The 23,867-nt window shown below is 28.4% G+C and overlaps 1 protein-coding gene across 1 annotated transcript in view; it reads right to left on the bottom strand.

The window, feature by feature from the left end:
- Nucleotides 1-10,891: 10,891 nt before the first annotated feature.
- LOC129960278 (inactive angiotensin-converting enzyme-related protein-like) overlaps nt 10,892-23,867 on the bottom strand; it is a 58,878-nt gene continuing 45,902 nt past the window's right edge. The window contains exons 9-13 of the mRNA XM_056073583.1: nt 23,059-23,157; nt 21,910-22,054; nt 16,673-16,771; nt 14,551-14,673; nt 10,892-12,993 (exon numbers count right to left, since the gene is read on the bottom strand). Of these exons, the coding sequence (XP_055929558.1) occupies nt 12,804-12,993; nt 14,551-14,673; nt 16,673-16,771; nt 21,910-22,054; nt 23,059-23,157 (656 nt within the window). The 3' untranslated portion in view covers nt 10,892-12,803. The remainder of the gene's footprint in view (nt 12,994-14,550; nt 14,674-16,672; nt 16,772-21,909; nt 22,055-23,058; nt 23,158-23,867) is intronic.

The following is a 23,867-nucleotide window of genomic DNA, read 5'->3' as shown; positions in this document are numbered from 1 at the left end:
AAAAATTACAAAAATGCTAATCTTCAACTAATATTCAAAATACACTCGAAATTTACCTTAGTTGCTAATTTCTTACATAATAAATTTGTATTTGATAATAATGCACTTTGTTCCTCGAATAATATTGCAACGTTAATCTCAGCAATCAAATAAAATAAATATACAATTGAAAAATGTCTCATTCCAATGAGAAATAATCGTTTAAAAATTAAAGTTTGTACCCTAATACCTAATAAAAGGTTTACCTCTATTTCCCGAATCCATGAGAATTGCTGCTACTTAAACGATGCCGTGTAGATTTATTATTCGTTGTTTCCAAATACTTATATTCAAGCTTTTCGACATGTATATCCCTCACAAAAAATTTTCAAGCTTTTCACTTGAAATCTTATATGATGCGCTGAATTGCTGAAGTTGATATGTTCCCACACTCCGAGTAAATTGATAAAAAAATTGTCTAGCTAAGCGATTTCTTTTTAAAAGATGCCTAGATTTCCCTACCTAAATCGACATGTGTAAAGAAAAATATCCATTAGATTTTCCTCTTTTTTCTCTTGTGTCATTCTGTGGTCGTGATAGCTTTTAATTCTATTTTATTTAAATTAACTCTTTAGGTCCTAAATCTCCTTCAAGAGGTATGGGAGTTTCTTAATTCGCATTTTCCAAAAGAGAAACTTATTTGAAAGTATAAACTCAGCTAAAGTTAATTTTATAAATGGCGCTTAAATTAACTGATATTATCTTTGCATATAAAGCACAAAGAATCTGCATAGAGTAGCGATAAGAGAAACGCGGCAATAATGATATTTCAGTAACGGAGAAGATCTGGAAATTCATCAGTTTTTTTGCTTATAAAACGCAGATGACGGCAGCCATTACGAACTTCTATGTGCCTTGAACAATAGCTAATGTTTGCACTCACAACACCGTTAACTCATGGAACAGAAATGACAAGATCTAAGAATACTTCCAAGAAAAATCTAAGGATGTTTCCCGAACGTTAAGTGTTAAAAGATGCTCCAAACCTTGACTTAAATGTTTGATACAAAATTGGAGTCAAAATATTCATCAGTTACAAAGACAAGCGTTTCTGCAACACGGTATGTTGAATGTTTGCTCTAATTTAACTTGATTCAACGTTGGACAATTTGGGTGCCACTTGTTGACGGAACAAAAAATTAATATTATTTTTGCCGTATTTGTAGCATTGTCTTGTTTCAGTTTGCTACTCCAATAAATGAAAAGTAGAAAAAAAGATTTTTTTGTCTGATTAGAGGTGGCGAAATGGCTTGTGCCGTGTAACAGTTGGCTGACAGAAATGAATGGTTTGCTACAAGTATTCGAGATTTTCATTGATTCGATTGTAATAGATCATCAGCAGTCTAAATATCTTCTAAAGTGAATATTGGACACCTAATACTAGCAGCTCATAGGCTGAAGTCCATCACATGATACTGCGAACTTTTTAGAGTCCAACTTTGGAAAGTTTGCGTAGTAATGTGCAGCCGCGGCTTAAGAGTTTAAAAGAAAGTTATAAAAAAGGAAATAGTTTAATTAATTTTATATTGATTAGTTAAAAATTATGTTAGCTTTTACGGAACATATAGAGTTAATAATTGTATATATTCAATCCAATTTTTATAGGCATGCCATTCATTTCAAATGGTATGCTTGTCTTATAAATTTGTTTTCTACTCTTACTTACCAGATTTTATTATATATCTTAAATATATTTCTTTAAGTAATTTAAAACAGAGTTTGGATTTTAAGTATGCAAAGGATATGAATGCCATTAAGAACTTTTAACTTGTATTAGTTATTTTTTATTTCCTATACCTCAGATATATTTTAGAAATTTGACAACATTTTTATATATGGATTAAAAGTATATCCTAATTTGTGCAACAGAACATATTCTGCTTTCTTTTAGATCCGTTCTTTTTCTTTTAATCTTTTAGTAATCTGCTTTCAAAAGAGAGGTTTTTAGTTCTAGTTAAGATTTAAGATAACTCGGATAAAGTAGAATAGAAAGCCTTTAACAAGAAACTAGCTTGATTATTGAAGCTAATTTTTTTAATTTATTGAAGCTAATTATTTGAAGTAATCGAATTCATAAACGTGAAAAATTTGAATGTGCAGAGCGAATGGTCTGTATAGCCTTCAGAAATCATTATATATACGATCATTAACTTATTCCAATCAAAAACAACAGAAAGCATTCCGTTGGAGCTTTCTGGAACATCAGGGCTCTCAGAAGTCTTTATTTTTATCAATGCCAAGTCATGCGAACGAAAGTTTTGTCTAATGGTACTTTATTTTGAAAAATGCTACTAGACATCCTAAATCAAAAACGTCCCTTTCTCAAAATATATTATAATTTAATTTTTCTCAAATGCAATGCAATGAAATCAATAATAAACTGCAGATCGGAGAAATGATTAAAATAAGTTCTGGAATGTTACGGAATTGTAAATGAAATTGTGAACAAAATTTCAATATCATTTTGAATATTTTCAAAAAAAATTAATAACATAATTAAAATTAATTTGAATGGATAAATTCTTTCAATTAAATTTCATAACAATATATTTCTATTATCTAGCGAATATCTAATATATTTGTAAGTAACAAATATATAAATAAATATATTAATTAATATTTTCACTCTCTAAACATGCAGCCAAAGAAATTACGTTGCTACAATTTTTGCATCTTAAAAATTCTAATTTAATTTTAATTCGATTATTTTATGTTATGTATTATAAATCAATTATTTAAATAAAAGCAATAGGAAACCACACATTTCTTTAAAATTCATTCACTTAAAGATATATGTACAAAAAAATCGTTTAGAAAATTGTAATAATAAATTCTGTATTTGCTAGAAATCGTAATAGCATTGACAAATATTATTTACATTAAACGAATTGATTTATATATTTGCATACAAAATTTGACATTATTAAATGGATATAAATAAAGACAATTGCTATGTTTGAAACAAACAGTGATTATGAACTGTCATAAGAAGGGAGGCAAATTGTGGCCACGTTGTATATATATATATATATAATGTAAGAATCTATGTATTAAATGAGATGCACATTTATTTCAGTTCTAAGAATTTATTTAATTTTTATCCACATTTGAAGTAGTTACAACGGTACTTAAAGTAGAGGAAATTTTAAATTTGGGTAATAAAAGATGTTTTTTCATCTTTGGGTGATTAGTTTGATCTAATAATTCAATTTTAAGAAATTAATTGCAGAAAAAAAAAAGTCAAAATATGATTCAAGAACGTGAAAATTAAACCTGATAGAATTGTATCGCCTTCACTACAAGCAATAAACTGCATTCTGTTTAGTATTCTACGAGCACAAAGACACTTAGCCCACATTTTTCTTACATATTTTTGTGTACCAAGATGACTTACAAAATTTAATTGAAGCTACTTACTCTGTCTTAGAGTTATCGAAGTCACACACACATTTGTTATTTGTTTATTTTTATGGCCACAGAGCTTTTGGATACTTTCAAATTGCGCAAAATAATCAAGCTTCATTATACATAAAATGACAAGATGGTTGCACTTCTGCGTCTACTAGGAGATTTTCAGATTACGCCAAGATTTTCAACCTTCTTTATACATAAGATTCCTAAATGGCGGGTTCACATTTTTTTTTTTTTTTTTAGTTAATTTAGTGCTGAGGTCGGAAATATAAATAAGTACTAAAATATATTGACAGAAAAACAACAGATAACACATCCATGTAGAATCTTTAATAGCATATAAGTGCACGATTCCAATGATCAAGGTTTTGTAACAATTTTGAATTACTGCATTTAGATGCATACAACCTGACAGATTTGATGAAATATGCCATGCAATTTATTATTCTTTAATTAAACAATAGGGAAAATGTGATATATTTTGCTCGTTGTATTTATGAAATATCTTTACCATAGGCAACAGGACATAGAGAAAGTTATATAGAGCTGTAATTTTTATTTAAAATTAATAAAAGTTTACAACTTTAAAGGAAAGTTTCTAGCAATATTTCTTATTAATATAATTTTATATTATTTTATTTTCACAGATAGACTGGGAATAGATATATGGATTTAATCAGAAAAATGGTTACATTAGTGGCAGTATTGATTGCAACTACATCTAGAGTTTACAATAAACATACATACAGTAAAAATTCCTTTTGCACACTCATCATATCAAACATTATTAGTAAAGAACGTAATATATAAATATGAAATAAAATTTTGAAACTAGAAAATTTCAATAGAAATAATTATGTTTTACTGAAAATAAATTACTTTGTATTTAGAAAAAAATTTCAAAAGGCAACTAATTAATCAGTATTTTTCACATTATTTTGAGATAACTGTAGTCTCCTTTAAATATTATTAGTGTCTATAAAGTAAGATTATTTGTAATAACTAGTAAACTGAATTTCATTTCTCCATGATTCACTTCTTCCGACGTTTCCTCAAATTACAAATAGATATTCTTTAGCTCAAAAGATGGCAGTACAAGAACTCATGTTCATTTCATGAATACCCTAAATTCATTTCCATTTTGTGCTGCCATCTATGTTATTAAATGTAAGTATAATAATCTTAAAGTCCCGATAAGAATTTTCTGATGAATAATTATAAGACACAGTCTGCTTGAGGAAAACCCAATATCTGCTTTAATGGGGCGTAATTCTATATTACTAAAATAGGAAGTCAAATTATTTTTTATTCCCTTTTTTTACTCAACATATTTTTAAGATAAATTAATTGAATATCAATTATGTGTAGGATTGGCGGAGTATCTAATTTTGAGTATTATTTCTAATAGGTTCTACAAATAAATGAAATATATTTGAAAATATTACACATGAAGTATTCAGTTATTTCAAAGAACATAAAATTAAAGAAAAAATTGAGATTTTTTTTAAACTTTTTTTTAACACAACTTTTGGTTTTTTATAGTGTTATACTATTTTATTTTAGTTCTAGGAAGGCAGGAAAATTATATTTAAATATTACATTGCATTTTTATACTAATTACATTTTGACTTCGTACGTTAGGAAAAAATAGGAGGTTTTTACTGTTGTTCAAGTGCACGTAGTATGTTATTAAACGATATGCTGTGAAAAAAAAAAGATATAAACTGGGTCATAGTAACAAAAAAAATGTTTTGGTGAGGAAATAGATAATATTATCTTTAAGATTAAAAAAATAGAGCTAAATTATACTGAAAAATACGAAGAAAAAGGCATTATGGTGATATAAGTGCCTAGAAGACGATATGTAAGTCTCCTAAAGGGGTTGAGTAAACCTGTCAGGAAATAGTCAAATAAAAAAAAATTAGTAAGAAAACAATGATACTTCTAATGATGAATTATGATGATACAGCATCAAACGGAATGTTGAAAAATATTGTTCTCAGCAATCTAGAGATTAACATTCAGTATCAATTGCAATTAATCTTTTGCTTATTTCATTCCAAATAATAAATATTCAATCATTTACAGGAATACGAGACGAAAGGGTAAGCGACATTTTCGTGAAGAAATAACGAGAAAATATTATTATAAATATTGAAGAAATTCAGCTAAAAGAAAGTAAAGTGAATAAAACCAGTCTTTGTAAACATCAAAATTAGGCAAATGTACATCTGGGGTATTATCAAACCTATCTAGACATGAAAAAACTGTTTAAGATTTGGTAATATAAAAAATTATGAACTGGCCAGTTATTACTTTTGGCCGATAACTGCAAATCAAATCTAATATTGTTTATTCCTGAGTCACTGAACTCAAAATGCTTTCTAGTTCATATTAGAAAATGTCAGTTCATGAGAAAAAACCCGTAAATATGTTTTGAAGATCATTCGACATATTGTAGACAGGTGATAAAGAGTATCCCTAATCCTGCAATTTAGCTAAACGCACTAGTTTGTTTGTTTTTAACCCCGAGAACAATTAGTTTATTATGATAAAGAATTGAGAATTGGGCATTTAAAAGTTTTAAATGATAAAGTGATACGAAAGGAAAGATCTAAAAATATCTAAAGTTTGAAAAAACTTTTAAGACTTTTTTTTTTAAATTTAATATTTAGTATTACATTGAGTTGGTAGATTAAATAAAATTTAGAATGTCGCTGTTTCTATTGTGTGAAAACTAGAAATAATATATTGTTTCGTCAGGACTACAAAATAAATTATACCCTATTCCGAATTCTTAAATTTTCCTTGCTAAAATTGCTTCAAACTAGTCACAACACAGGCAATAAAAAATTGTTCCCAGGATTCTCATTATCAGCATTCGATTCTTTAAAAAAATCTCTGAATTTGAAAAAAACATAATTAAACACATTCTTAATTATTTTTATAGTTAGATATGTTGTAGGGAGAAATCGAATTACAGTAACTATGTCTATGGAATTATAAGGACTGCGGAATTGACATAGAACTATCAAATGATGCACAAAACAAAATGTATAATATCGCTCACATTAAAGATTCATTTATAAAAATGTCTTTTTTTTTTACAAAAATGTCCAAAATTTAAAAAAAAAGGATGTATTTATTTATAAAACGGTAAAAACGCAATTTTTCATTTAAATTCTAAAATTTGACTCTACTGCAGGGATAAATGTTGTGAATTATTTTTAAATAAAATTTTCTATAACAAGAAACTTTAAAAAAAAACAACTTAGATATTATTAGAAATCAAAAACTCTATTTTGTAATTTTATCGTAAAGGTGACATTTTTTCTGAATTCTTCGAAATTTAAGACACACAAAGCGAATTGAGGATTTAAGATACAATGTTTTTACTGTTTCTCCACTGAGACTGGCAACGATTAAGCTTTTAAGCTTTATTAGAATTCGATATTCGGATACTCGATTTTTTTTCCGCTTTATCCGAATGTCCATCTCTTTGTGTAATCTTAAATAACCGTCTTATCAAAATTCGCAAATCCAAAAGAGACTTGAAGTTGAGAATAACTATAAATAATTAACCATTTATAAAGCATTGTTGTTCCTTGTGTAATGCAAAATGGATATCGGATATGACCAAATTCATGTATCGATATTTTTTATTATCAGTACAAACTCCTATATACTCACTCTGGAATTATCCCTGCTTTCCGTATTCCAAATGATCGATGTTGATCACTTTGCTTTATATATTACTCTTTTCTTTAAAAATTTCAATTGCTCTCTTGACAGTGATTGATAATGCCCCGCAATAACAACTTATACCACTCTTTAAATTCCATGGAATTTTACCGCCTAATTTAAGTATTCTTTTGCACTTTCTACCCATGATTTTATCTTAGATATCCCCTGAACACCATTTCTTGATAATTTCTATAGATATTTAATCTGTTTTTAACTATATATACCAATTCTTATTTTAGTTAGGCAGAGCTTTGCCATAAGTTTGGAGCAGTATATTCTATGAATGGCTCAAAATCAAACCAAAAATATTCAACTATTTTTATTTAGCGCAATTTCTCGTATTGGAAATAAACATAAAGGGAGAGTTGCTATTTTAGAAATTTTTGCATCAAGAAAAGGCTTTGTTTAAAATTAAGAGAAATGGTCATTTTCAAATCTTTCATCCAATGAAGGCTTCAAACTCCATCTTTATGACTTTCTGTGGACGAATATCATAATTGATAAATTAACAACCTATAGAAAACTATGATGGACCATATTCAAAAACATCAATTACTTATAAATAAATATGAATAACATTTTATTCTATTTATTTAAATACAAAGATAACCGACAACTTTTTCCTCATTGTTAGATTTAAGGAATGCAAAATATCGAACATCTACAGAATAGTTCAACTTGCAGCCCTGATTACAAACATGTATATCTTCCTGGCAAAAAACAAAACAAAACAAGAGTAAAACATTTAAAAGAAATATATAAAAGTGCTTAAATTATCTATTCGTGCTTATAGTTGATTTATATTGTTTTATTTTATTTGTTATATGTATTTGCGAATTGTGGCATTGCGCTGGAATAATCTCCCTTAATGATTATTACAAATTTAGAATTTTGAGGTGAAGGAGTATTATTTCTGAAAAGGTATAAAAACGCGTCTGATATAGATATGAAAATGAAGAAATTGAAAAAAAAAATATCTTAAAGGTACAGAAGTAGCAGCACATGATTAATTGATATAATCACTCAAAACATCAAATTTTGAAGAAAGCAAAATGAAATAAAAAAGAAAAGAAATAAAATTAATGCAAATAAATTAAAATAGAAAATAAATAAAAAAATTATAAAAAGGAAGGGAAAACCGAGAAGACTCATAAATTGATATGTGGGACAAAGAGTGTTCAGTTCTAAATTTGGTGGAATAAATCTGATTGACACACACGTTCATAAAGTCAGCAGTTTCTAGGTCACGTTCATTATTATTTTTTTCTTTTTTTATCTATAATGTCTGAGAGAGTCATCCCCTTTAGAGTGGAAAGAAAACAAATCAACTTTTGATGTTTAACTTGTAATAGCTCAGAAAAGTTGCCTTTAGGTGTACATAAAATAAATTATAAATATGAAAAAATTTTGAGTACGTCTTGAGGTGCCGCAAGGAAAGTAAAGTTTTATAAAATAAAAATTTTTGCTACATTTTAAAAAGTTTTTTTTTTTTTTTTTTTTTTTTTTTTTAACGAAATAAGCAACTTTTGATTTATAATTTGTAATAACGTCAATAACGTCAAAAAATTGCCCTTTGGTGTAGATAAGCCAAATTAAAAATATGAAAAATATTGGAATACGGCCTTGAAGTCCGCAACGATTTCAAAGTTTCATAAAAACACATTTTTTGGAACTTTTTAAAAAATTTTTGCGTATCTAGATTATGAAATAAAAAGTTTTAAAAAGGCATTAAAATATGAATAGAAGTATACAAACAATTTTGCTATTGCACTGGCATGGCATCCAGGGTCCTGAGTCATCATCTGAGCGGATGTTATTGTACGTAGGCGAACATTTATTTGAGTGCGGTGACAAGCTCAGAGCTAGTATCAGGTCAGTAGCTTTGCCGAGTTCAATTGAGTTGGTGTCTCCATGCCTTCTATTATGTAACTGATTAATGTGATTTGTTAGTTTATGTGTTCGTGTGCTTCGTTGTGAGAAAAAGTGGCTCAGTCTAAATTAGTAGAGAACAAAACAAATGTCGGAATGTCCTATTTTTGGGAAATTTAGTATATCTGTTATGAAGCGCTACTGTTATGTTAGACATAATCTCAAAACTGCTTCAGAGAAGATTCTTTAGGTGAAGTAGTCTTCCTTTTTTCTTCAGTTTTCAAATTCATCTAAAGGAAAATGAGTAGGTAGTATAATTCAATCACCACAACCTCTTTTCTAATTAAAATTCTTAATATTTTAAAATGACCTCATAGTAAAAAAGTAAACAGTAAGATTTCAAACTAAGCAAGGAAATAATTTTTGTAAGGCGTCTTCAATCTGAAGTCGAAATGTAACAAGCGATATTCTGAAATATTTTTTCTAACTAATTAATTATGTGTTATATTGATTAATTTTGGATTATATTGTCGATGTTATCACAATGTTTCCCTTTTATTGTGAACGCTTCTTCATATTTTGACAATTCATCTTTGTTTTTTATTTATATTACTATTATAATACAAATAAATAATACAGTATTTGTCTGCAAATCGGATTTTGTAGGGCTTTTTTTTTTTCTATCGAAAAGCAGGAAATATTTTCCACTGTGCTTCATTATTTGTCTGAATTTTTTCTAACTTCCATTTGATCAATCATCCCACATGTGGAAAACTCGGGTATGGGAATTGAACAAACCTCTGATTTTCACTTCCCATGTGAGTATTTTAAGACTGTGGAATCGAGTTACCTTCTACAGAAGGGACGCAACCATAGCTGAATGCAGTTTAGGCTCATCCTTAGTTCCCGTCTTCGTGCTGTTGCAGTACTGGTCATTCAATTCATATGGATAGCAGGGGGCAGTTCCCATTCCCTTTGACCAGTCAGACAAAACATGAAACTATTATTCTGTTCAGCCAATGTTAACTTCTTGATCTTCAACGTAACAATATGAAGCAACATTTACACGTCGTAGATCATACTTAATACTACTTTATTATAGAACATATTTTGGTTAGAATAATTTTGAAGACCCTTTTTTTTTCTGTTGTATGTAAGTTTTATTTAAGCCATCGAAAAAAGTTATTCTAGTGTATTTAAATATTATTTGTCTCATTCAAACGGTAAAAGTCGACTTTATCTTATTTGAATTTTTGGTGTTTAGAATATTTCATATAGTTTATTTTAAGTTTTCTTAACAAGTAAGTTATGCTAATATGTATATTCATATTTAAAAGGTTTGAAAAGGTCACTTTTATTAAATTATAATCAATAAATTATAACTGAGTAACAGTTTTGTGTCTAAATTTTCGTTGACATAATTAATACAGATTAATGGTATTGAATTTTGGCAAATAAAGTAAATTTTCATAGGCAATAATGATCTTTAATTTTTTTTATCGTTATTCTTATTATTTAGGTATTATTAAGATTTCCAGTTTTTTAATTATAATCATTTTAATATACATCTATTGTTTTAAAATTTGTGGATAAATATTAATCTTTAATGTATATTAACCTGAAATTCATTTTTTTTTTTTAGTCAGAAGCATCGAATAATATACGACAGAAGCAACCATTTTTAATTACATTCTATAATTCCATATTTTAAAGGAAAGATAAAATATATGTTTAGAAAAATATGGCGATGCTTCTTATTTATAAATATGGTTGTATTATGGCTTGGATAAAATTCAACAACAACGCAAACTATGAAAATCAAAACAAATTATAATTTTTTAAAAATTTTATTGGGCTTCAAAGGAAAACATGAACAATAATATCAGCATTTGACACAAACAAAGAATTAAAAAATAAATAATAAAACCCTAAAACGTTCCACATGCCACAAATGCACAATGAAATATTCGAACAAATAGTCGGCATATTGAAATACCTATAGGAAAAATAATGAAAATGGGACATGTTTCTTTTATAAATGTTCAAATTAACAAAAAATTCAAAACTGATCGAAACGATTTGAAATAACATGAAATGATGCAAAATTGAAAAATTTTCGATATAATATACAATAAACATTTTCATGTAGTATTTTGTAGTATTTAATATAATTTATAAAAAATTTTTTAGATAACATACGATTGGAAAATACATTGTAATAAACAAAACAATACAAAAAATGTGTAATGAAAATTTGTTTATTGACAATCAATATTAACTCTATAAATAATGAAAAAAACTCAAACACCCGTTCAACGAAACCACGGTGGGCGCCTGAAACGCCTGAAAATCACTGCGAAATATCTCCTCCTTTCTTTAAAGGTGATTGATTGAATACTCGAGGTGCATGATTTGTATATTAGATACGCTCACCCATATGGGTTTGGTGAACAAGGAGGTTTTCTCAAATGAATCCCCAAGATGCATTTGCTTAGTAGCCATTGGCTACGTGAGGGCCCTCTTTCTATATCAGCCTTTTAAGCATATAGAAAGCTAACGTGTTTTTTAAGGGTAAGAAAATATTTTTATCTTTAAAAAAAATTCAGGCGTTCCATCAGTCTAAAGACTCAAATTCGAATGATCTTAGGAAAGAAAAAGTAAACTCTAGTCTTTAGAATAATTTTATTTTTCAAAGTTTTTATGCTTCTAGAATATGCTCTAGGATTCCAAAAAATAGGTATTAAGAAACTGACAGAATGAATACTTTTCATAACATATTTGGAGCATTCTCTGATATTCTAAATTAGTCTTGAATTTTAAGTGGAATCAACGTAAATATTTTAAGGCTTGTTTAAAGTGGATCATTAAAAAAACATTTTATTTAAAAGAAGTAAATTATTTGAAAACGTGTGTTCTAAATAATTACAAAAAATGTTTTTTGATGATAAATAATGAATAAATAACATATCGACAATAAAAATTTGAAACGATTGATTTCATAATATTTTTACACTAAATATAGTTATGATAGCTCCAGGAAGAATGATTCAAAAAATTTATCTTGTTTAAGAAGCATAAGCAAGTTAAATGAAGAACTTTAAGCATATTTCAGCAAAAATTATAGATTTCATATATCATGGCAAATGTTTTAAGTTTCAATATGCATAAAAAAAATGTTGATAAAAGTTTTTAAATTTTAGGGCAAATACCTTATTGCGAAATCACTAAACCGAATATGAAATTTTTGTATTCGCAATTTGAATTCATTAAAAATGGATCTAGCCCTGGAAAATAAAGCAATGAAAGGCATTAGACAATTAAATATATAAAGGACATTTATATTCGTTATCCGAATGTATTACTATTATATTTCGCCCATAGTATTTCAACTCGTTTACTTTCAAAGACAGCAACACATAACATTATAAAACACAAAAAAGGCACTCATTTCATAAAGAATATCTCTTCACTGAAGAGAATAGCTAATTTTTACGACCTAAAAATATAAAGAACTGATACTAACTCAGCCCTTTACAGAAATCCTACACTCCATAAACATAAAACAAATTGTATTTTACAATCACATAGTAGTGCACACAACTCCGAGAGTCCAGTTGAATTCACTGGCAAAACTAATCACCCACCAACATGAAAATGATCTCTAGAAACTAATGAATGGGGAATTGCAATACAAGACAACAACTAAATTGTTTAGTTCAAAACAGAAATCACTTGTATATCTAGGGGCAAATTGTTGAGTCGTCCGATCTCCATCCTAAGGTTTCATTTCTGTTTTGTTCTTCTAAGAACTCGAGAAGAGGTTGGAAGTATTCCAGTATAGGACCAGCATCCATTTTGTTGGTGGCGCCACCTGTCATAATTTTCATTGCTTCTGACCAATGCTCTGAGCTGCCGAGTTCCATCACTTGACTACAAAAAAAAAAAAAAAAAAAAAAAAAAAAAAGAATACGGTTCTCTTTAATATATTTTCTAAATTAATACATTTAAAGTACAAAATGAGCAATTTGGTCCAACTCTTTAAGTAACTGCAATTTGAAATTTACTTTTTTTTTTGCAATAGAATTTATAGAATTTTTATGCAAACAAAAACTTTTATTATTATTTTATGCAATAAAAAAACACAAGAATGAAAACTTTTTTAGTATTTATTAAAGCACAAAAACATTTTTAAATAACATAACATGTCAACGAAATGCCTTCATGCTTTCATTATTTAATAATTGAATTCATTAAAAAAATTTCCGTAATGATTTCTTTTTATTATTTATTTATTTTAAAAAGTGCTTTTGTAATTCAAAATACAATAATGATCTCTACGTATGAATTTCATTTTAATTTCAAATAATGTCATTTAACTCTGAATCTTTAATTTATAAATTCATGGTTGCTTTAACGGGTTTTGTATTTTTTCTTATTTGTACAAAATACCACCAAAACAGTTTTACGATATCTTCGCGGTTTTGTCCGTCTTTTTGAATGTCGGAAAATATCGAGGAAATGCCATACAATATATTGAATTAATGGGGCTGGCGCAGGAAACGTCTGTGGCAGCAAATAAGAAAGATCTAAAAAATATTTCACGAATTCATTAAAACCTTCTATTGTAACGAAAACGATCGAAATATTTGTTTCTTCAAATATTTTATTTGAACAGTTCATTATTTTCAGAATGATGGAAAGGTCCCTTACAAGAAATAAGGAAATTCATGCAAACAGATAAACTCATTTATAATATAGAGCATGGGATTGCAAATCAAGAGATGTCTTTTCCGTCAGAGACTATCAAACAGATTAAAAGAAAAGAATAAACCAAATTAAAAGCGTATCACGGATTTAATAAATTATAAATTCCCAATATCAAACAACAAGATTGCATGAATAACAACATAATAAAGTGTATATCATTTGGGGCACCAAGTCATTTGAATCCTTACATTAAGTGCTCTTTAAGTTTGATGTTGAAACTGATTCAATTTGCCAATGGATACGTCATTCTGCTTCAAAATTGCAATTCTGTATTTAAAATGAATCTATATTCATTTAACACTGTATTGAACACTTTTAGATTAATCACTGAGAAAAAGAATCAAGTGGTCAACAACAACAAAAGTGGTCGCTCTCGGCAGCAGCATCCTTATGCTCTGTTGTAAAAATAACTTGTTTTTGTTTGTTAAGCGTACCCCAATCTGTGAACAAATCTTGGAGACATATTATATAGGCGTAATAGACGAGCTATTGGAGAAGCCAGGACGTTTACTCTCAGTCATTCTATTTAGTTCTTTCTCGTGGATATGATTAGGCATATTCTCATATTTTCTGATCGATGTGGCAAATAAATTTGAATTTATAATATTATTTTGTATTTTAGTCTTAATTTTAACAATCTCTATTCTAGTCAATAAAATGTTTAATTCCTATTTTGGTTGTACATGCAAAAAAAAAAAAACACACATTTATTTTAGTTACCTAAGTATCTGGCCTGCTTCTCTAGACCTATAAATATCACATTTATAAAGTGGACCAGTGTGACCTGCAGCATCACAAAGGACTTTGTGGAACTGGAACTGAATAACAAAGCTCACGAAATATCTGCAAAAAAAGTAAACGAAATATTAACGAAAGTAAACGAAGTAAGATAAAGTTATAAAAATTTTTAATGATTCGTAAATACTGGGTAGAAGACTCCGTCCAATTTAATAAATAAATTAGGAAAATTGTATTCGAAGGCAACCTATATGTATATATGTATTGTGTGTGTGTGCAATGTTACTCTTAGATATTCTATGATAGCTCTTAATTTAAATCCTAATTAATTCCCATTTTTGTAACCTAAATCAGTCCTTACTACTTTATTATAAAATGTTCCCTTAGTTCCCTATGCAAATCCCATTTTTATATTTAATTATTGACGACACAGACTCGAAAAAACTCCTTTTCTTTGTTTCTCCACGCCACGCGTGAAGGAATAAGAATCTCTGGGCCTATGCAGGTATTTCAAAGACACTTAATATTCCCTTCCGTATGTCGATACGTGCCAACAAAATTCCTATCGGAATCTCGTAATGAAACCACTAAAGGGAAAAAAAATTCTTCACTTTTACTCTTGTATTGATATGTGAACAGACGTCTTTTCAGCACCACTTCTTTCTTGTACAAATTATGTCTCCCAGGATGAAAAAAAAATCAAAGTTAATATATCAAAAATATTTTCTTTTAGGCCAGGTATCTGCAATATAAATAAGTTGAAGAAAATAAGTTTAGAATCTTTTGCTTGACAAATAGCATTTGATGCAAGTTATGTTTAATTGAAAAGAAGACTACGGCAGAAACACTTCGGTTGATAGAACATATTCTGTCATGTACAACTTGCAAAAAAAAAAAAAAAAAATCGGTAATTTAAAAATGATGATTTCAATACACACGACAAAAGAGCAAGAATTTATTATGAGATATTGGTAATTAGACAATCAATGGTTAAGGATGGAAGCAACAGTTAATCATTTTGAAAGAAACATTAAACGCCTAGAATAGGGGGAAGGTAAGGCAAGGTTGTTTTCCTATAACAATGTTCACCTACATGTCACCTACAGATCAGCGAAAAAAGCTTTAGAATCACTTATGTATTGTCGTACACGCCATATTCACTTGTTTCTCTTCATTTAAAGTACTATTTCTGGAGAGAGGTATCACACAGGTATCAAAATTTTGCTTGGTAGCTGGGTTGCGTCTAAATAACTGGATTGATTTCAATAAGGAATTCGTTTGTTTCCCGAAATATGTGAAAAGATAGCTCTATAGATAGATAGCTCTCATATGAACTCATATGAAAAGATAGCTCTCATATGAACAAGATTATCTCTAAGGAAAAAATGATTTCAGTATGGAGAAAAACCCCTTTGATGATAATATATAAGAATTTAAAAAAAATTCCCGATTTGCACAGCAGTTTGCTTGGATATGATTATCTTTTAATGAGAATAATGAAAGAAAAGAAAATTCTCATAAACTATCTATGATTTTTTTTACGTGTTGACATAATCACATTATTGATTGTATATCAACGTAAATTATTTAAAGAACATTACTATATATGTGATATTTAGCTAAATAAATTAAAATCAGTTCCTTAATTCTTTACAAGTCAAGTTAATTCTATTTTTCTTATAATTTTCTTAAGATTTAATATTACAAATAAACAGAATTATTTCAACTTCTAAGATATTTATTACAGCAACAAAAATAACTGCAGAAAACTCCCGGCTTCGGTGCTACATTTGACAAACTAAATCAGTTCCTTCATGACTATATAAAGTTAATTTTGAAATATTCCAATTAAATTTAACTTACATAAAAGTTTTTTTTCTCGGGGTAGGAATAATGGAAGCCAAAAAAATCTCTAAATATATATCGCCGTTTGCATTATAAAGGCAATTAAAATCTAGGTTTTATTAGCTTGAAATCGTTTTTTATTTTCTGAGAATAATGGAAAAACAATTCCCATAAAATATATATCCATTGTTCCAAAATTGCGTATTATCAACACTCCCATATTATTTATTGCAGGCCATTATGCATTATTTGCACTTACCTAATGTAAGGAACATTACCGGGTACGTGATACTTTGCGCCGGGATCAAAATCAGTGTCGTACCTCTTTACTGGTGGACAGATTCCCTGGTACTTCAGCCTGTGAAGAAAACAAAGAAGATCTTATCGAATGACCATTTCCTTCCTAAACAATGCCAATTGCTTTGAACATGGTATCGAAGATTGTTCAAGTTCTAGTGAAGGTTGCTCAACTGACTTGCACGATTTAGTTAATGACCGGTGTTAATGCTTTATGGGACCAATAAACAAAAGATGTTTATTTTTTTCCCTTGGAAAACTGTCAGTGGTAACAAGCCATGATTTGAACAAAAGAAAATACCATTGTTATCGTCTTAAGCATCAACACGCTTTAGCATATTATAATCATTTACTTTTTGTTTTTATTGAAATGTATCGCTATCACGTTCGCTGCGGTAGACCAAAAAATATATCGATTTCAGTGGACAGTTTCTATTCTTTAGTTTCTGAAATATTCCTTGGGATACTTGTAGCATTTTAAATAAATAAAATAAAGTTTGTGATAAATATCTATAACTCTAAATGATGCATATTTCAAATTATTCCTTTAGTTAATTTTTAAAATATTTGTTCAGCGGAAATATTACATTTTTATATGTAAAAAAGAATAATTTCTTTCAGTTTTAAGGAATTCGTTCTTTTAAAAATTTTATTCTTAAAATCAGCGAAAAGTCCTTAAACGAAAGATTCGGGTTATTGGAAATGGTTTCAAAAATAAAAATAGCAAAATTCGCCCAAAACTCTTTGCAAAATTGGATTTTTCACAATGATTACAGTTTGTACTATCTGTCAGTCTTTTGCAACTTACTCTTAGATAAAATAGTAGACTTGCAAGAGTAAAAAAAAAAAAAAAAAAAAGATATTCGAATCACGATGTTGGTTATTACTGTACAATATGGTGGAATTTAAAAATTTGGTTGCAATATTACATTATTTTGAGATGCCGCAGAAAGCTTGAAATTTGTAAAAAAAATTGAAAAAAATGGTAAGTTTTAAAAAAGACCTTTAAAATTTATTCTTAGATTTTACTTTGGTAATAGAGGATAAAAGTTAGCTTTTAGGTTCAAAAAGCATTTAAAAAATACTGGTTGCAATAAAAAAAATTTCGAAGAGCTGCAAAGAGCTTAAAGTTTGTAAAAAAAAAATTGAAAAATTATAAGCTTTCATAAAATATTTTTATAAATTTTTCTTCCATATAATGTTACAAAATGTGATTCTAAATATATATATAAATATTACAATTGGAAAAAAATTATTAATTACAAAGTATAATAATAAAAAATATTTTTATGTCTAATTTTACGTTTCTTACTTCTGTATCCTTAATGATTACACATGTTACAGCTGCAAAATGTTTGTTTATACTTCATTGCCACATTAAACTGTTTTTTTTAATTAAATTTTGGCATATTCACACGTGAGTCAATTTTTACTCATATATATCCTTCTGTTGTGATTGAACTACAAACATTTTGAGTCGATTCGGCCACCATTCTTCCAGATCTTTCCACTGACTGCATGTGAGAAGGAAGCCAGAGAAAGTCGATAACCGAGTCTCCTATATTATTTGGTTCAGCTTCAGATGCCTTTTGTATAAAGTTTTAACTTTATATTAAACCACACAGCCATTTCGTAGTTTTATCGCGTCTTGTCCATTTGATGGATCTGGTTGGCTTGCCTCTTTTTGTAAAGAACACTGTTGTTCTTCAGCGTTGTCATTGTCACCAGTAATCGTTTCTGATGCACTAGTATTTTTTGCCCTTTCCTGACTAAACTTGACTATTTTCTGTAGTTCTTTACTCTTTCTTGCTTCTTTCTTCCTCAAAACACTTGTAGTAGCAATATCAATAATACCTTTAACCATTTTCCTGTTAGAGCATTGATCGTTTTGAAACTTTTATTCTATAACTGATCCTTTTTTTTCCTTTTATGCAAGTCAGCAATATCAAATAAACGTCTAACTTCTCTACCTTCTGTGAGGTTGGAATTAAATTTATCTGAACATTTTCTGCTTTTAGACTTTAATAAATTCCTGTATTCAGCATGATAAGCTTTTATCATTTGTGAAACTCTTTTGCTAGGAAGCAACGGGAATAGAAGCACTTGACCATATTTGTTCTATTATTTGAACTAAAGTGTCACATATTTAGCTTACAGAAAGATCCTTCTCTGAAACAATTTTGAGGTTATATCCAATCTAACAGTAGCACCATATTCGTCAGTAGTGCTTTCAACTTCAAGCAAATCACTATATTTTCCAAAAACAGAACACTTCGATATTTGTCTAGTCTTCCCTAATTTAGACTGAACCATTTTTACTCACAGCGAAGCACACAACTAACAAATCAGTTGCATTAATCAGTTACACAATAGACAGGTGGGGAAACGCCAACTCAACTGAACTCGGCAAAGCTACTGAAATCAGCTCTGTCCTTTTCACCGGACGCAGACAAATCTTCTCCTTACCTCAATAACAACCGTTCCGGCGACGACTCAGTGCCATGCCAGTGCAATATTAAAACTGTTTTTATTCATTTATGCATATGACAATGCCTAATGAAAGCCTTTTTATTTCATAATCAAGGCACGCAAAAATCCTTAAAAAGTTGCAAAAAGTTTGTTTGTATGAAAAATCTAACGTCCTTGCGGCACTTCAAGATACTCTAACATTTTTTTATAATTTTTATTTCACTTATATATACCAAAAAGCAACTTTTCCGCACTATTCATCATCATCATATTTGGCTAGATAGCCCAGGGTGGGCCAGTGCCTTCTTCTGAACTCTATTCCACCGCATTCTATTTTTGACACTTGTGCGTCAGTTTCTTTCCTGGATCGCCAGGAAGTCTGTTTCCACTGACTCAGTCCGTCTCATTTTGGATCTACCCCTTTTCTACTTGTTAGAGGTTTATGTAAAAGAATTTTTTTTTAATATGGAATCATCATCCGTTCTAAATATATGAGCTGCTCAGTTCATCCAATTTATTTTTATGAACTTTATAATATCTGGCTCTCTATATATTTTATATAGCTCAAAGTTATATCTTCTTCTGCAAACATTGTTGATTTCTATCCCACCAAGAATGGTTCGCAGAATTTTTCTTTCGAAAATGGCTATTTTATTTTCTCCAGCTTTGGTAAGGGACCAGGTTTCTGGGCCATAAGTAAGTATTGATCTAATTAAGGTTTTATAAAGTAAAAATTTTGTATTTCTTCATAGTAGTGGGGATTTAAAAAATTCGTCTTAGCCCTTAAAAGGCTTTATTTGCATTCATTAGACGACCTAGAATCTCCTCGACTATGTTATTGTATTTCCGAGGCTATTACAAATTAAAAATCAAAAGTTGATTATTTCGTAAGAAAACTTTAAAATGTAGCAAAAATTTTAATTTTATGAAACTTTAATGACCTTGCGACACCTCAAGACCTACTCCAATATTTTTCATATTTATAATTTATTTTATCTACACCAAAAGGCAACTTTACCGTGCTATTACAAATTAAAAATCAAAAATTGATTTTTTTTTCTTTCCACCTACTATACAATGTTATGGGAGCGACACTATTATATAATATTTTACAAGATTGCAATCTGTCATTATTACGTAATACTACAAGGCATCGATATAACGTAACGGTGTTGCTCCTATCACACAAAATATAGCGTTGCTTGAAGGGAGACTTTATTACTATTCAATTTTAAGCATGACGTCCAATTAGTTAATCAAGATATTAAGGAAGTTATAAATTTTCCGTTATACACAGTTATACAAGTTATATTCATACATTATATATGTATGAATATAATGTATGAATATATGTATGAATATAATGTGAGCGACATCCTCACAAAGCAACCACACCAAACTAATAGAAAAACTTTGGATCCATGACATTAGATTTAATGTGTACTGATCTCCTATACACAATGTATTTATAGGGAAAGTGCATCTCACACCTGGAGTCATCATGATTTAAAGTTGAGACCTTATTAGCCATTTCAGGCTCTCAAAACAATGAGATATATTTCATAATGTTTTCGTTGTTTAAATGTCGTATTTCCAATAAAATATTATGATCATTTTCTACCGAAGGGTTAGGCGGTTTCGAATTCATTTATTATTACTATTATTATGATGATCTGAGAAAGTATGAGTTATTATATCGATGCACTGAATTTTATTATAAAAATCAATACGATTCTTGAGTTAAGATAGAATAATCATTAGAGAGCTTTGATGGCCAGCTTTCTTCCGTGACGTTTCAGTTGTCGTGTCACTTATAGGAAACTGAAATGAACGTAAATCACTTTTGATATAGCATCAAATTAATTATCTCAGGCTATCAAAATTATGAAACAAATCGAAAAGTAAACTATAACCCAAAATCCTTGCGAATTAAAATTCATGGGATTTTTTTAGAATTCTTTTCTTTTCTTTTACTGCAATAAATTGTAAGAAGTCTTTGAATATAATAATAGATAAAAATATAACATTTCGGAAATTTATCAAAATTGAATCAGATGATTTATTATTTTATCTCATTTATCAAACTTAAACCTTTTTTATATTTTATATGGCATTCAGTAAAATATTTTATATAAAAATATTTTTAAATGACGTTACGACCAGAATGATATGAAAATATCATTTTATTTTTAGAATGTTTTGGCCCTTAATCGATTATAAAATTAAAAAAAATGAATAAATATAATAAAATTTCTAAGAATTAAAACACAATAAAATCTTTATTATGTTTTAATTCTGTTATTGAATCTTATTGTGAAATGATATCCAGGAAAGTTAATGATCATGAAGTAATTATTTCAAGATTGATTGATCCAAAGCCATCAATCAAACATAAATGATATGTTGCCAATTTTGTCTGCTTGTTGATCGTCAATTTAATTTTTTTCTGTGGTAAATTATACAATCCATATCAAGCAAAAATAATGTTTTGCACAAGAATAGTAGTTTAAAGTTCTTTAAGAGTTGTTGCAACTCACATTCAATTAATTGTATAGTTTATTTTTCATTTGTAGGTAAGATAATACTCAGATTTGGAATGTCCAATATTCTGTAGACATATGTATGCAATAATAAATAAATAATTAGTTTAATATATTTCTATATGAACATTTAAAATATTCATAATCAGTATGTATATATATATTGTAAAACATATGAATTATCTCCTACCTGAGCTCCCACCATTTTGAATTCATATTTTCGGGTTTGATTTCTCCTCTGAAGAGTCCCCACCTCCAGAGATCGATCAGATATCCGGATGGCAAAAAGGACACTTTATCCAAAGCAGTTCGCAATAAAAAGTTCAGGTCTCCCTCTGAAAAGATAAGAATTAAAAGTTAAGAAAAAAAATTCGGCCCTCTAAATCGAAAATGTGGTAACGTAATAATGTTTCAGAGTTGATTTTTTTCTGTCTTTTTTATTTTTTCAATCTATTTTTATTTATATGGCAACGTACACATTCATTCAAAAAATTTATTTAATATCGTCGTAGTTCACTTAAATCAATAGATTTACAAAAAAAAAAAAAAAAGTAAAAATTATTATTGTAAAATGTATTAAAAATTGAAAAAAAAATCATTAAAATTAAAGAAAAAGCTATATTGGAAATACGAATTAAATTCGAATTAAAAATAATCAGCACTTCTTTAATATAATTTTAAAGTGATGGATTTTGCGCTGGATGAGGCTTTTAAATTATTGAGAGAAAACGCTAAAATTGCGGTTAATTTTAAATAACTAAATAATTAACTTTTTAATTAATTATATCTTAATTAATACTTATTATTTTTTAATTTTAAACTAATTTGTTCATACTGGAGACATTTAATTAAAATTTTGGAACTTGTATCCTAATGCGCTGAATCCTTCCTACTGCTGAAAAAGTAACTACATGTCGACTTTGAAAAGCTTTCGATTCACCATGCTGTCCTATTCAAATGTCCTGCCTGATATTTGAAAAATTCGGCTTCATGATTTTTCGTTTACCTTGTAATATTTATAGACAAATGATTTTAGAAAAATTTAGTTTATTATTTATTCACAACTACATTATAAGAGTTTATTAAAATTAGGTTTTCTGACTTTGAAAACTCCCATTAATTAAGCATGCTGCTCGATGAATTATGCAACAAGATAAACTATTATCTTTTGCAAACAGAAAATTTTTTAAAAAATGAATGATTACTATTTGCTGCATAAATTCCCCATTTGTATGCGAATTAAAATCTTTACTCGACAAATAACAGATTATAGCATTTGTCTAATCACATATTCGCTATTACAGAAATTATAAGAAATAACAATTTTTTTTTCTTTTACCTGGATCGTCGGCTACTTCATCTAATAGTCCTATGGATTTCAAATGCTTTGGAGTAGAAACTGATAGAGCTAGAACATCACCAATAGCCTCATGGAATCCTAAAAGAAGTGTTGATGGAGAGAAAAATCATTAAAAATATCATTTACAGTAAAAGAATAATAATGTACAATAAAATATATTATTTATTTAAAAACATTTATAGCATAATTTATCAAACAGTTATCGCCGAGGAACATATACCTTAGCCAGTATGAATACCCATCAACAGTTGGAGATTTCTGTTTGAATTACTTATGGAAAGAATTAATTGACTTTTTTCAGTGGCAATCCTTTATTTAGAAAGGAAATATTTAAAGCCCCCTTTTTAAAGAGGAAAGATTATCCTTACTAAAATTGGATTGATCGTTGTTTGATTCGGCACATCCCCAAACATGAGAAAATTGTATCAATTAAATATAGCTTTAATGTGAGACAAATTAATGTAATTGCTTGAAATTTTTAATGAAATTTCTTAAGCGAAAGTCACTTCTGAATATGTTTCGATTAGTGATGTCGAAGCATTTGAAATAAGAAAACCAGAGAAAGAGAATTTGTGCTCTCATTATTTTCTACATAAAATTATTACTGTTTTTTGTTTTTTTTAACAAATCGAACTCATGGTATTTAACTCACTCGTGCATTTTTGTTACTGTCAGTGTTCTTAATCGGTTATTATTTATAGTAACTGCGGTTATTATTAATAATAATTGATTAAATATATTGACCTTTTCAGATCCCGTATGTATATGCTTGGCATCATTCTTTAAAA

The sequence above is a fragment of the Argiope bruennichi genome, chromosome 2 (assembly GCF_947563725.1).
Source record: "Argiope bruennichi chromosome 2, qqArgBrue1.1, whole genome shotgun sequence".
Lineage (NCBI taxonomy): Eukaryota > Metazoa > Arthropoda > Arachnida > Araneae > Araneidae > Argiope > Argiope bruennichi.
The sequence above is the reverse complement of the archived record's forward strand: the minus strand, read 5'-3'. Positions and strand labels throughout refer to the sequence as shown.